Source organism: Ceratotherium simum, chromosome 7, assembly GCF_057802395.1.
Source record: "Ceratotherium simum simum isolate JZ-2026a chromosome 7, ASM5780239v1, whole genome shotgun sequence".
Lineage (NCBI taxonomy): Eukaryota > Metazoa > Chordata > Mammalia > Perissodactyla > Rhinocerotidae > Ceratotherium > Ceratotherium simum.
This window is the reverse complement of record NC_141906.1, coordinates 69,369,576-69,383,508: the sequence shown is the minus strand read 5'-3', so window position 1 is coordinate 69,383,508 and position 13,933 is coordinate 69,369,576. Positions and strand designations below refer to the sequence as shown.

Below are 13,933 nucleotides of genomic sequence, written 5' to 3'. Positions count from 1 at the left end.
AACTGCAGAGACCTGGAAGCCTCCTGGACAAGGGGAGCCATTCTCAAGACAAGGAGCAGTCACTGCCACCTCTGGAGAGGAGTGACACCCACTCCCCTGGGGGGATGTCTGAGGATGGAGCCATGTTTTTGTGCAGGCCTGTTGCAGGGTGAGGGAAGAACAGAAGAGGGAATGAGAATGGTCATCTCAGCCCTGTGGGAAATCCAGTATTATCTTCAAGCACCGTCTGAATGTCTGTGGCATCCTGACACAGCTTTGAACCTCATTCCTTCCTTATCCCCCAGGCTTACTCCCTCTCTCCCTCAGACCTGAGGCTGGCAGCTGGCCCTGCCCTGGACACAGTCTCCTGCAACCAGGAAAGCCACAGCAGCCCACCTGGGATCTGCAGCCTCTAAGGACTCTCAATCTACATGTTCTCTGGCTTCTACTGAGGGTATGCTGGAGACAAACAGCACAGGGAAGGGCCATGCATTTCGGCTCTGAGTTCCCACCCCTCACCCCCCATGGTTAAATGGGAGAAATGAGACTTGAGTCCAATGACTCCCTCTTTCAAGAAATTCTTTCCTGAGCCAGCCCTGATGGCCTAGTGGCTAAAGTTTGGTGCACTCCGCTTTGGTGGCCCGACTTTGGCTCCCCGGCACAGAACCACACCACTCGTCTGTCAGTAGCTATGCTGTGGCAGCAGCTCACATAGAAGAACTAGAAAGACTTACAACTAGAATATACAATATGTACTGGGGTTTTGGGGAGTTTAAAAAAAAGAGGAAGATTGGCAACAGATGTTAGCTCAGGGTGAATCTTTCCCAGCAAAAAAAAAAAAAAGATCCCTACACTCATGAAGCTTACATTTAAAAAAAAAAAAAAAAATTCTTTCCTCTCACCTGTCTCACTGCTCCTTCGTGGTCCCCTAGGAGGGTCTGTCTTTCCTTCAACTGTCCCATAAATGATGTGTTTCCCTAGGCTTCTTCTCTTCACTGTCGCCAGATGATTACATCTACTCCTGTGAGTGGGTGGTGCTTCTCTGGGCCTTTTGCAGGGCTGGCTGCCACAAGCTAGCATCTCTCAAGACTATCCTCATAACCCAGAAAAGTGGGAATTGCTCCAGGATCCTGAAGAGGGTTGGGTATTTTCTTCCTCTGCATGAAGAAGACTATGGCCCCCCTTTGCTGCACACCAGGCAACTGCCCCATTGCCTCCACAGCATCCATCAGCTCTGAGGCCATCCCATTTCCAACCTCAGAGCTGACCACCTCCACCCCTACTCCCATCCTCAGAGACCACACGCACACCAGGCTGCTGCAGGTAACTTTAATAAGGCATGGGCTGACTCTGACTTCTTGGACTTAAAGGTCAAAGAGGAAGGGCATCACATCTGGAAGAAAACAAGAGAGTCAAAGGAATCTATCTGCCCTTTGCAGCTGCTGTTCCCTAAGCCTGGAAAGCTCTCTCCCAGCAGATGATCTACTTCCCCGCCTCTCTCAAGGCCCAAATGCCACCTGGTCTCCAGGAAAGAAAAAGCCCTCTTTGCACATAACCTCTCATACCATGCTTCTCACATCATGTGGTCACAATTTCCCTAGGCTGCTGGGCTGTGAGTAGGGCCAATTGCACCTTAGTTGTTTGTCCATCAACTCCCTGTACTCAAGTCCCATGCTCATGTGTGTGGGGTCCCACGTCAGACAGGCACCACCCCCAGGTCTCAGATTACTGCTATCCTCTCCCCTTCCTACAGAAGGTGTCCCCCATGGTGTCCCCCCTTCCTTGCACACTCAGGATCTTCAGTTCTCCTCTCCTCAGCCCCACACGTGACAGGGCCTCACACCTGGCTGGCTCATGCACCGCTGGATACTTTCCAGCCGAGTGGAGGCCAAGGCACGGGCCTCCTCTGCAAAGCGTCGGTGTCCCTCTGCAGTCAACTTCCAGAGGCAGGATCGAGGCCGTGTGCAGGCCCCACCCTGCATGCTGACTGGCACTTTCTCAAAGCTGTCTCGGAAACAGAGATTGTGACGGACAGTATTCTTCCAGCCTTCTGGAGCCGTCCGAAAAAAGGGGAAATGTTGTCTGTGGACAGGGAGGAATGGTAAGGAAAGGCATGATTTCTTTCAGAGATGCCCTACCATTGAGAATGTTCTCCCCCAGGGACCAGGAGCCTCAGCCGTTCTCTCAAGGTGGAGAATGGCAAGCTGGCCTAGAACTGCTCTTTGCTGATTGAGCACATGGCAAAACCTCCAGCTGGTGCATTGCTTGTACAAACCCTCGTCTTTCAAACCCAGTTTACTGCCCCCATTCCCAGGCTCATTTTCCTCCCTCCCTCTGAGGGCTCAGGACTTTGACTTGCAATAGGAACAGAGGAGAAATCAGGACAACCAACTCCTGTAAGAGGAATCCTGGTCAAGGAGGGACACCACTTGAGGATTTATATTCTGAGACTCTTCTGATATAGGGAAGGACTGAGAAACTCTCTCAAACTCATATGTATATGACTATCAAAGCTAAATGTAAATCCCTTCTCAACTGGGCTCCCCTGGCCCCCGGGGGCACAGGGAGTTGTGCCACATGGTACAATCCAAAGGGAAAGCATGTGAGAAACTATTGGGGAAACCAGATTCTATACTGGATAATCTTCAGAGTGAAGGGGGAAGAATTTATGACCCAGGTGGATTTGTGTCTTAAAGAACTAAGATATAAAACAGTTGGGTTGTTTAGATGTGAGAGGGGGTGAGGGTAGATATCTTCCTGTACTTGTGATGTGTGGACACACATTCGGTGACAACCCAGAACCAGTGCCTGAGAAAGGAGAACTGGGAATACACTTATCCTCTCAGACCCAGATTGGGGAACAGAGGCAGCAGCCCAGGGCCTGGGGCAGACTGGAAGGTGTCAGACCAAGGGCCCTGACCCCCACCCTTCCCCCCCCCATAGGGCCCCCTGGGCACATACCGCGTGAAACTGTAGATCTGTTGCACGTTGAGGCCACAGGGGGAACTGTTTCTTAATGCCAGTGCAATTAGGTGGAAGTAATTGAGAGGGGGCCGGGACCAGAGCCTCCCCTCCTGGCTGTTGGCTTGCCGAAGCCTCCGACTCTGGAGGGGGGCCCTTTTGTGAGGGGACGGGAGAGCCACAGAGGAGCTGTCATCCTGGTTCTCAGCCTCCTCCTCTTCTGTGAGCTAGAGGAGCACAGAGTAGGAACTGGTCCTGACTCCACGGCCTCTACTCCAGGGGTGCAACTGGCAGGAAGGGGTAGTGGTCTAGGGCCACCATCTGGGCTTCTCCCCAACCCAAGGTCACAGTGAATTTCTGAACCCATTAACCCTTTGTTATTCCTAAGAAAACAGAACTCTCTGATGTATCATCCCTGTGCCCACCCTGCCTGCAGCCCAAGTCTGGCCCACAACCCCAGAAATCCCTACCTCCCAGTTGCTGGGGGAAGAAGCAAACCGTTTCCGAGGGGGCGACTGCTCGCTGGAGGAAGGTGGCAGTGACTCCGCCACTGTGGCCTCTGAGCAGTTGGTAAAGTCTTCTTCTTTTGAGGGCGACAGAGGGGAGGGGAGTGTGCTTGTCAGATCTTCCCCCTTACTAGGTTCTGGGACCTCCAGCTTTCCAGGGGGAAACACGATGTTGGGGTTTACCCACATCCACAGGTTGGGCTCAATACTTGGACCTGTGCATACAAAAAGGAGATTGTGTGCCATAGCTCACTGGCTTTGGGTGTCCAGCCCAGGCCACAGGGCCATATAAGAGAACTCATGCCCTTCTACTTACCATCTTTATCAGGGTTGGGTTTTTTTTCCAGAGGTAGTTTTAGTGGCTCAATTATTTGGAGTCTATATCTGGCAACTGGCAAAAAGAAAGAAGAGGGTCAAAACATCCTAGGATTTCCAATGTGGCCTCAGGATCCTGGGCCTAGAAGCTTCTGTGGGAGATGGCTGTGGGCCCTGCCTGGGGAGTTATGACACCATATTGTACTGATTTTCTCCTTAGCTCTCCGGCCTTTTCATTCTCCTCTGCATTCTTCTCTTCTTGTTCCACATATACTGTCCCTGAATGATCTCATGAATGCCTGTGGCTTCAGTCCCATCTATAAACATAGGGCTTCCCAATCTTTACCTCTTGCCCAGACTTCTTTGCTAGCCCTTAAGGATAACTGCCTACGAGATGTGTTTACTGTGTGTGTTTACTTGGAATAACCCACAGGAACTCTGAACGACATTTTTTTTTTTTTTTTTATAATTTTATTTCTTTCTTTCTTTTCCCCCCAAAGCCCCAGTAGATAGTTGTATGTCATAGCTACACATCCTTCTAGTTGCTGTACGTGGGACACGGCCTCAGTGTGGCCGCAGAAGCGGTGCGTAGGTGCACGCCTGGGATCCGAACCCGGGCCGCCAGCAGCAGAGCACGTGCACTTAACCGCTAAGCCACGGGGCTGGCCCATGAACGACATTTCTAAAACTAAACTCCATCTTCCTGCTCTTCCTCCTGGATTCCTTGTCTCAGCAAGAGGCACCACCATCTAACCAGTTGTTCAGGCCAGAAACCTGGAAATCTTTCTTGACTCTTCTCTTTCCCGTCCAGCCACACCCAATCAGTCACCAAGTCCTATTATCCTAGTCCAAGCCATAACCTAAATGGTCTATTTATCCCCTTTTCTTTATCATATAGCAGTTTGAGTGATCTTCCTAAAATGTTAATCCAATCTTGTCACAGTCTGTGTAAAACTTTGATGGCTTTCCATTGCCCTTGGGCCAAATCTAAATTCCTTGAGACAGTCTTCAAGGCCCTGGCTCCTCATCAGTGTTGAGTCATTCCTCCCAGGCTCTCCACCCATCTCCAACAGACCACACTCTAGATCCTAGGCCTTCTCACAAGCTGTTTCCTTTGCCAGAAACACTCTTCCCTCTTCCTGCTGGCCTAGTTAATTGCTACTCACCCATCAGGTCTCTGTTTAAACATCTTTCTAAAGCAGGCCTTCTCTGACCACCTGTCTAAACACTCCCATAGCACACATTTTGTAATTACTTGCTTCAAGTCCATTTGCAGGTCTGTCTTATTTACTGCCTGGCACACGGGAGGAGATCAACTTAACTGGACAAATGAATACGTGGTGGGCTAAGAGTAAATCAGGTATAAGAGTTATCTGCTTGGTACTATGCTGGCTCCTTGGGGTTAAGGGGAACTATTTCTGTCCCCCTCATTGTTCCCATGAGTGTCATCATATTACAGAAGAATCTAGGATTTTGTCTGGAAAATGATGATATACTTATTGGAGAGCTCAGTAATTAGAAAGGATGTCCATTACATCACTAATGTTCAACACAGTATTCGAGGGCCGGCCCCGTGGCTTGGTGGTTAAGTGCTCGCGCTCCGCTGCTGGTGGCCGGGGTTCGGATCCCGGGTGAGCACCGACGCACTGCTTCTCCGGCCATGCTGAGGCCGCGTCCCACGTACAGCAACTAGAGGGATGTGCATCTATGACATACAACTATCTACTGGGGCTTTGGAGTAAAAAAAAAAAAAAAAAGAGTGGAGAGAGCATCATCTTAAAAAAAAAAAAAACAGTATTCGAAAAAGAAAAAAGGAACACAAGACATAAAGTTGGAAAGAAAAAAGCAAAACTCATTATTTACAGAGAAAAATGATTAACACAGAAAAACCATAAAAAATCTATATACAAAATTATTAAAACCAGTAAGAGTCCAGCAAGTTTGCTGGGTATAAGAGCAACACACTAATCAACACTGTTCCTCTATGCCAGCATTAAGAAACTGGAAAATACTTTTTTTTTAAAAACGGTACTGTTCACAATACCAACCAAAATTATAAAGTACCTAGGAGTTAACCCACCAAAGAACAGACTAGACCTTTAGGGAAAAAAGATGTAATCACTACTTAAGGACATAAAGAAAGATCTAAATAAACAAAGACATATATATTATAAAGATGCCAATTACCTTCAGGTTAACCTATACATTTTATGCAGATATTTTACTGCACAAAAAATTTAATAATTTCTGCATAGTAAAAATCACAGGAAAAAAAAAATCAAGACAATAAAATAAGCCAGAAAAAAATTTTAACTCATAAAGTTCTCATTTCTAATAGATAGATAGCTCCTACAAATCAATAAGTAAAAGGCTAACACAAACCTATAAATGGGCAAAAGATATGAATCAGTATTCACAAGGAAGGGACACCTGACTGACAAGATGCTCAGCCTTACTAGTAATAAGAACATGAGGGGGTCCAGGGCAGGTCGCCCCAAGATGCGCCACTCTGGTATGCGGATTATTTCAAGCTGAAGACAATAAACGCTCAGAAGACTCAGAAAGAAACTTTGACCTCCCCCTCTACTAACTGCCTAAAAGGATTTAAGACAGAAAGCCTGTCCCCAGGATAGGCCATCACCATAGATAACTCTGGGTATGGATGACTGGAAGGGTCCTTGCTAAACCCATTCTTATCAAAGTTCTGTTTACCAAACATTTACATTTGTAAGGGAAATCTCCATTTGTAAAGGTATCTCCCTCTCTGTACCTGGAAGAAGGTGGGATGACCTCATCTCTAGAAACTTATCAATGTGGAAGGCGAGGCTTTAGATCTGCATAATAACCTTACTCTTGTTTACTGTGCTTTTCTGATAAACTTCCATGACTGACTCTCCCCACCCTCAACATCCTCTTTCGTCTTTAGCTGAAGATAGTATTTAAGACAAGAACCTCTGCCATTTTGTCGAGTTACCCAATGTTTCTGGGTCTCTCCCATATATACATGTTATAAAGCTTTGTTTCATTTTCTCTGTTATTCTGTCTCATGTCAATTTAATTCATACCCCTGCCAGAAAGGACCCAGAGTGGGTAGAGGGTAGTCTTCCTCCCCTACAAAAAATAAAATAATGAGGTAACACTTTACATCTGACAAGATTTATAAAACTGACAAGAATTACAAAAACAGATAATACCAAGTGCTGGCAAAGAAGCAGGGAAATAGAATCCTTTATCCCATTGCTGATCTGCATAGCAACTGGTGCTGCCATCATGAAGAATAATCAGGCAGGACTACAATTTACTATACCTTACTGTCTACTCCTGAGTGTGTATATTCAAGTTAATATAGGGACTTATATCCTAATCTTCATTGTTACTGTCATCTCCCAAACTCTCGGTCACTCCCCCTCATTTAGAGGAGTTTAGCTCCTGGCTCCTGTCACTAACACTACTCCTGCCTTAAATCTTGGCTAGTTCAATAGATACATAGATGATTCTCCTCATAACCTGGGTTCTCAGTTTCTTGAACTCTTCTCCAAAGATTTTATCTTCCATCCTACTTTAGACAGTCTTTTTCACTGTCATAACCGAAACCAGTATGCAAACTCTCCATTTTGTGCTCTCCAACCTCTCTCATTTTTGCACCACATAAAAATGCATCACCTCCCATCTTTCCAGCTAACTCCCTCTCAACACCAACTATCCTTTGATACCACCAATATCACCAGTCCATTGATCTACGGCTTTGGAGCACTTGCTTGGTAGAGCTGGATTTAATCAGGGTTGTGGTTTGGCCAAGCAAGTGCTCCAAAGCTATAGAGGGTCAAAGGAATTGATGGTGAATGCAAGTGCATGAGCATATCTGACCATGGGATTGCAAGTTAGTTAAAGAAGAGAGGACATCCAGTGATTGAGAGCAGTGAAAGGGTGACAGGATCAACAGATTGACGGTCTCAGTGGGATCAAAGGATAGTGCCTCTGTCTGTCTCCCTCCCTCCCTCTCTGGTACAGTTGCCTTCTCAAGGACAATGTTCCAATAATACTCTCCTCTCTTTCCTGTGTTATTAATTTTGTCTCTATTGGTTCACTCTCATTAGCATTCATTAATTCTCTCATCTTATTAAAAACACCAACTTCTTTTGCCTCACTTTCTGTGCCAGGCCACTACTCCATATTTTTGCTTTCCTTTGAGGCAGAACTTCTTGGAAGAATTGTCTATACTTTGTCTCCACTTCCCCTCCTTCTACTCTTAAACCCTTGCCAATCAGGCTTTTGCCTCCACCACTCCACCAAAACCACTATCATCTGCTTTGCTGAATCCAATTGTCAGTCTACCTCTTACTGGTTTTCTCAGCAGCATTCCTCTCATCTGACCACGCCTTCCTTGAAACCCTTTCTTGATTTGGTTTCCAGGAGAACACACTCTCTTAGTTTTCATGCTCAATGGTCATTTCCTCAGTTTTTGCCATTTATCTATCTTCGCTCTAATCTCTTTACAATGGACTGCCCCCAGGGCTCATCCTTAGTCCTTCACTGTCTTCTCTATTCTCACTCGTTAAAATGCCATCTATATACCAAAGACTGTCAAAATTTATATCTACAATCCACACCTCACTCCAGAACTCCAGACTTATATATCCACTTGTTTACTCAACATGTCTACTTGGATATCTAAAAACTATCTCAAACTCAGCATGTCCAGAACAGAATTCCTGATCTTCATCCCTAAACTTGTCCTACTAGAAGCTTCCCCCATTTCAGTACAAGGCAACTCCATCCTTCCACTTGATCAAAAACTCAGAGAAGTCATCCTCTAATTTCTCTTTCTTACACCACACATCAAACCCATCAGCAAATCCAGCTAGTTCTACCTTCTCACTACATCCTCTGCTACCACCCTAGAGGTCCACTGGACCATCATCTCTTGTCTGGATTGTAAGCAGCCTCCTAACTAGTCTCTCAGCTTCTAGGCTCCTAGTCTCTCTACATTTACAGCAGCCACAGTGATCTTTTCAGAATATAGATCATGCAGGATTGGTTCCATAAATTTCAGGGCCCAGTGCAAAATGAAAATGTGGAGCTCTTTGTTCAAAAGTTATTAAAAGTCTCAAGACAGTGATGGTAGAGCATTAAACCAAGTATAGGCACCCTATGCAACTGTACAGCAGGCTGCATACTCATGACGCTGAAGATTATGTCACTCCTCTGCTCCAACTCTTTTAACCATGCTGCTTCTTACTTAAAGTCAAGCCCAACATCCTTAAAGTGGATCTTCCTGATCTCTGCTCCACACCCTCTAATCTCTTTATTTACTTTAATCCAGCCTCACTGGCCTCTTTACTGTTCCTCAAACACTCCAGGCATATTCCTTCCTTAGGGCTTTTGCACTGGCTATTTCTTCTGCCTGGGAAACATTTCCCCTAAATATCCTCTTGGCTCACTATCTCACCTCCTTCAACCCTCTGCTCAAATATATGTTCCCAGTGAAGTGCAACCTGATGACCCTACTTAAAACTATAGCTGCCACCACCTCCTCCCCCAACCCATTCCAGAAACCTCTTACTGTCTCCTCTTTCTCCTATCTCAGTTATCACCTTATAACATATTTTTTATGTGAGTTGTCTGTCTGCCCCCAGTAGAATGCAAGCTCCACGCAGCCTTTTCTGTTTTGTTCATTATGCTTCACGAGTGTCTAGAACAGTGCCTGGCAAATTGGAGGTGCTCAATAAATATTTCTTGAATCAGTGAAGATATAGGAACGTGCATCAGCATTACTTATGGTGGCAAAGAGCAGGAGGCAATCTAGGTCTCCATTAGTAAGGAGAATTAAAAGGCAAAAGGAAGTATATGCAGATGATAGAATACTAAACATCAGTCAGAAATGATGAACCAGATCTGCCTTTAGCAACCAGAATAGCTCTCAAAAACAATGTGAGTAGGGGAAAAAAGCTGAGCATTATGTAAATTAAGGTCACCTCTGAATACAAAATAATGCTAAATAGTTTTCAAAGATACACACAGCTAAAGACATTGCATGGATTAGGGTAAATACATGGGCGTGTGGGAGGTGATGGAAGTGAGGGTGGAGGAGGAAGGGGAAAAATGAGTTAATCCAAGTACCCTGCGGAACAGATGGCAATGAAGTACCATGAATGTAGGTGATTACCTCAGCTCTCTGCACTTGAGGGCCAAAGAAAAAATTTTAAAGACCACAAGTCAACCATCCAGTCAGCAAATATTGAGAACCTCTAGGTGTCAGGCAATGTATTAACAGGTGGGGATAGAGCCTCGAACAAAATTGATAACTAAATTTTTAAAAAATGAGTAAAATATGTAGTGTGCCAAACAGCGCCAGGCACCATGGAGGAAAAGCCGAGAAGAGGCCTAGAAAGTTCTGGGTCGGAGCTGGGCGGGTTGGGTCAAGAAGAAGGCCGCTGGGTTTGGGCAGGACCGCTGCCCTCTGTGAGCTTGCAGTCCAGCCGGCGGCCCAATTGCCACTCGGCGAGGAGGGGGTGGGGGAGGGGGCTCCGGGACTCAGCAAAGGGGCCGCAGGACGCCGAAGCTCTACGCCGCCAACCAGGCTCAGCCAGGGAAAGGAGGAGGTCGAAGGCTGGGGGGCCCACTGGCCTGGGCGCTCCCGCGAGCTCCCCCACCCCCCACCGCGCCGGCACGCCCCCCCCCTCCGGCCCCCCTCCTTCCCCGGGACTCACGGTTCTGCTGCACTAAGGGCAGGTGCGCTGTGGTGAAGGCCAGAAAGGACTCTTTCTCCATGTCCCAGTCCAGCAGTCCCGGGACCTGGCCATGGAGGCTGGCCCAGAAGTCGAGGTGTCGAAGTTTCAGGTCCACCTTTAGGGGGAGGAGAGCCCGGCAGGGGGTGGGAGAGTCGGAGAGACTGAGGCTGAGGCCTCGGAGGCACGTCCTCAAATACCCGGGTCTGATTGACTTAGTTGGAGGCAGCTCAGGTGTGGAGAGTCCCTATTTGACGCCTTGAAGCTCCTCTGGCCTCGGCTGAGTACTCTATACGACGACGTCTTTCCTCAACCCCCTTCCTGCGCTTTCATTTTGAGGTCTGGGGACCTTGGGGGTCCGGAAGGGGGTATCCCAGCTCCTCTTGCCCCTCTATATTTGCACAAAGCTCTTCTTTTAGGTAGTCAATTAGTCTACCTTTTAAGAATGATCCCCTGAGAGTATTAATAGCTACTTTCTAGAAGTTCTGATCGATTTTACGGTTTATCTAAGATCGCATCTGTGGTGGTACATGCTGGAGATACGATTGAAGGGTGATTTTTAAATTTTGTTTTTAATGATTTCAAATTTACAGAAAAATCCCAAGGATACTATAAAGAATTCCTGTATACCTAAATCCTGTAATTCACCAATTACACCAATTATTAACATTTTATCACATTTTAATTTTTTTCTCCATATGTATAAAACATGTATTCTTTTTCCTGAACTATTTGAGAGTAGTTTGCAGACATCATGTCTCTTTACCCATAAATACTTAAGTGTGTATTTCCTAAAAAGAAGGATATTGGCTTAGATAACCAGAAAATCAGAAATGGGAAAATCATTAAAATAAAAAATTTAACATTGATTCAATACTATATTTAACGTACAGATCCTATTCAGATTTCATCAATTGTCCCAATAATGTTGTTCATATAAATTTGTTTTCTGGTCTAGGATCCAATTCGGGATCATGCAGCATATTTATATATTTTATTATTTTTGTGTGTGTATGAGGAAGACTGGCCCTGAACTAACATTTGTTGCCAATCTTCCTCTTTTTTGCTGAGGAAGATTGGCGCTGAGCTAACATCTGTGCCCATCTTCCTCTATTTTGTATGTGGGATGCCACCACAGCACGGCTTGATGAGTGGTATCTTGGTCCACACCTGGGATCTGAACCCGCGAACCCTAGGCTGCTGAAGCTGACAAACATAACCACTGTGGGGCACTGGGCTGGCGCCAATGCAGTGTATTTAATTTTCATATCTCTTTTAATCTGGAGAGTTTCTCAGCCTTTGTAATCTTTCATAACATTTAACATTTTTTGAAGAGTACAGGCCATTTATTTTGTAGAATGTGTTTTAGTTTAGATTTGTCTGATGTTTCCTTATAATTAGACTTAGATTATGCATTTTTGGCAAAAATACTACAGATATGATGTTATTAGTCCTTCTTAGCACATCGCCTCAAGAGGCACATGATGTCAATTTGTCTCATTATTAGTGATGTTAACTTCAATCACTTGGTTTAGTGGTGTCCACCAGGTTTCTCTATTGTAAAGTTACCTTTATTTTTCTTTTGTAATTAGTAAGCAATCTGTAGGGAGATACTTTGATCTGAAATCCTGTTCCTCATCAAATTTGGACCCACTAATTCTAGCATCTATTTATGATTCTTGCCTGAATCAATCATTACTATGATGGTAGTAAAATGATTTTTCTAAATTGATCATTACTTTTCCATTTATTTCGTTGGCGTTCTATTGTGAGGAAGAGCATTTCCTTATCCCATACTTGTTTGTTTGTTTATTATCAGTATGGACTCAAAGGATTCTTATTTTGTAGAGTGGATTATAATTCATTACTATCATTATTTGTTTTAATCCTCAAATTGTCCCAGATTTGGCCAGTGGGTGAGGCAGCTCCCTCTGGTTCCTTTGTGCGTCCTGAGTTCCCCATTAGAGCCCATCCACACTGTACTGTGTTGCCTGGTGCTTATCTACTAGACCAGAAACTTGGAGAATACTTGGTGCATAGGAGACCCCCGATAAATGTTGTAACTACATTGAAAACAACAGCCTCCTTTTTAAAAGTTTGCTGGGACTCTACCTTTAATACCAATAATTTTGATGATAATTTCCCTAATTGTAAAAATAATACACATTTGGGGCCAGCCCTGGGGGCACAGTGGTTAAGTTAGCATGCTCAGTGGCCTGGCATTCACAGGTTCGAATCCCAGGTACGGACATATGCACCACTCATCAAGCCAGGTGTGGCGGTGTCCCACATAAAAAATAGAGGAAGATGGGCATAGATATTAGCTCAGGGCTAATCTTCCTCAGCAAAAAGAGGAGGATTGGCAACAGATATTAGCTCAGAGCCAATCTGCCTCACCAAAATAATAATAATAATACATGTTTGACGCAGAAAACTTGAAAGTATAGAAAGCACAAAGGAAAAAACAATAAAAAAAATCATTCTTTGTATTAACCAGAGATAATTGATTACATTTTGATGTATATCCTTCCAGTCTTTTTCCTTATGAGTGTTTCATTTTTGTTTTGTAAAAAAAAAGTTACTGTAATGCAACCACCCCTTTCAAATTAGTGTACCATTTAAGAATGTTTATATCATATAAATCATGTATCTGATAAGGGATTAACATCCAGAATATATAAAGAACTCCTACAACCCATCAAAAAAACCAAACAACCCAATTTAAAAATGGACAAAGGACTTGCATAGACATTTCTCCAAAGAAGATATACAAATGTCCAATAAGCACATGAAAAGATGCTCAACATTATTAATCATTAAAGTGCAAATCAAAACCACAATGAGATACCACTTCATATCCATTGGGATGGTTATTATAAAAACAAACAAACAAAACACAGAAAGTACCAAGTGTTGGGCCAGCCCTGTGGCTTAGCGGTTAAGTGCGCGCTCTCCACTACTGGTGGCCCGGGTTCGGATCCCGGGCGCGCACCGATGCACTGCATCTCTGGCCGTGCTGAGGCCGTGTCCCACATACAGCAACTAGAAGAATGTGCAACTATGACATACAACTATCTGCTGGGGCTTTGGGGGAAAAAAAAAGGAGTAGGATTGGCAATAGATGTTAGCTCAGAGCCGGTCTTCCTCAGCAAAAAGAGAGTGTTATCTCAGGGCTGATCTTCTTCACAAAAAAAAAAAAGAAAAGAAAGTAACAAGTGGTGACTAGGACGCGGAGAAATTGGAAGCCTCGTGCATTGCTGGTGGGAATGTAAAATGGTGCAGCCCCTCAAAAAATTAAACGTAGAATTACCGTATGACCTAGCCATCCCACTTCTGGGCAAATACCCAAAAGAACTGAAGTCAGAGACTTGAACAGATATTTGTACACCTACATTCATAGCAGCATTATTCATAATAGCTAAAAAGTGGAAACAATCCAAATGT

General features: G+C 44.9%; 1 protein-coding gene across 1 annotated transcript; it reads right to left on the bottom strand.

Annotated features, from left to right (window-relative positions):
* Nucleotides 1-1,343: 1,343 nt before the first annotated feature.
* On the bottom strand, nt 1,344-10,547 carry FOXR1 (forkhead box R1). Its single transcript, XM_004427240.3, has 6 exons — nt 10,472-10,547; nt 3,763-3,837; nt 3,411-3,661; nt 2,941-3,167; nt 1,823-2,061; nt 1,344-1,372 (listed from the first exon to the last, which is right to left on the bottom strand). Exons 1-6 carry the CDS (start codon nt 10,530-10,532, stop codon nt 1,344-1,346), a joined length of 882 nt encoding a protein of 293 aa, XP_004427297.1. The 5' UTR covers nt 10,533-10,547.
* Between the last annotated feature and the right edge of the window lie 3,386 nt (nt 10,548-13,933).

What these genes read in the sequence shown, in the direction of transcription:
- FOXR1 (XM_004427240.3), bottom strand. Translation starts at nt 10,532, where the DNA reads ATGGAGAAAGAGTCCTTTCTGGCCTTCACCACAGCGCACCTGCCCTTA. An exon ending in ACCCAACCCTGATAAAGATG is followed by an intron (nt 3,662 to 3,762) that starts GTAAGTAGAAGG and finishes TTGTATGCACAG; the next exon opens with GTCCAAGTATTGAGCCCAAC. An exon ending in GCGGTGCATGAGCCAGCCAG is followed by an intron (nt 1,373 to 1,822) that starts GTGTGAGGCCCT and finishes GTTTTCTTCCAG; the next exon opens with ATGTGATGCCCTTCCTCTTT.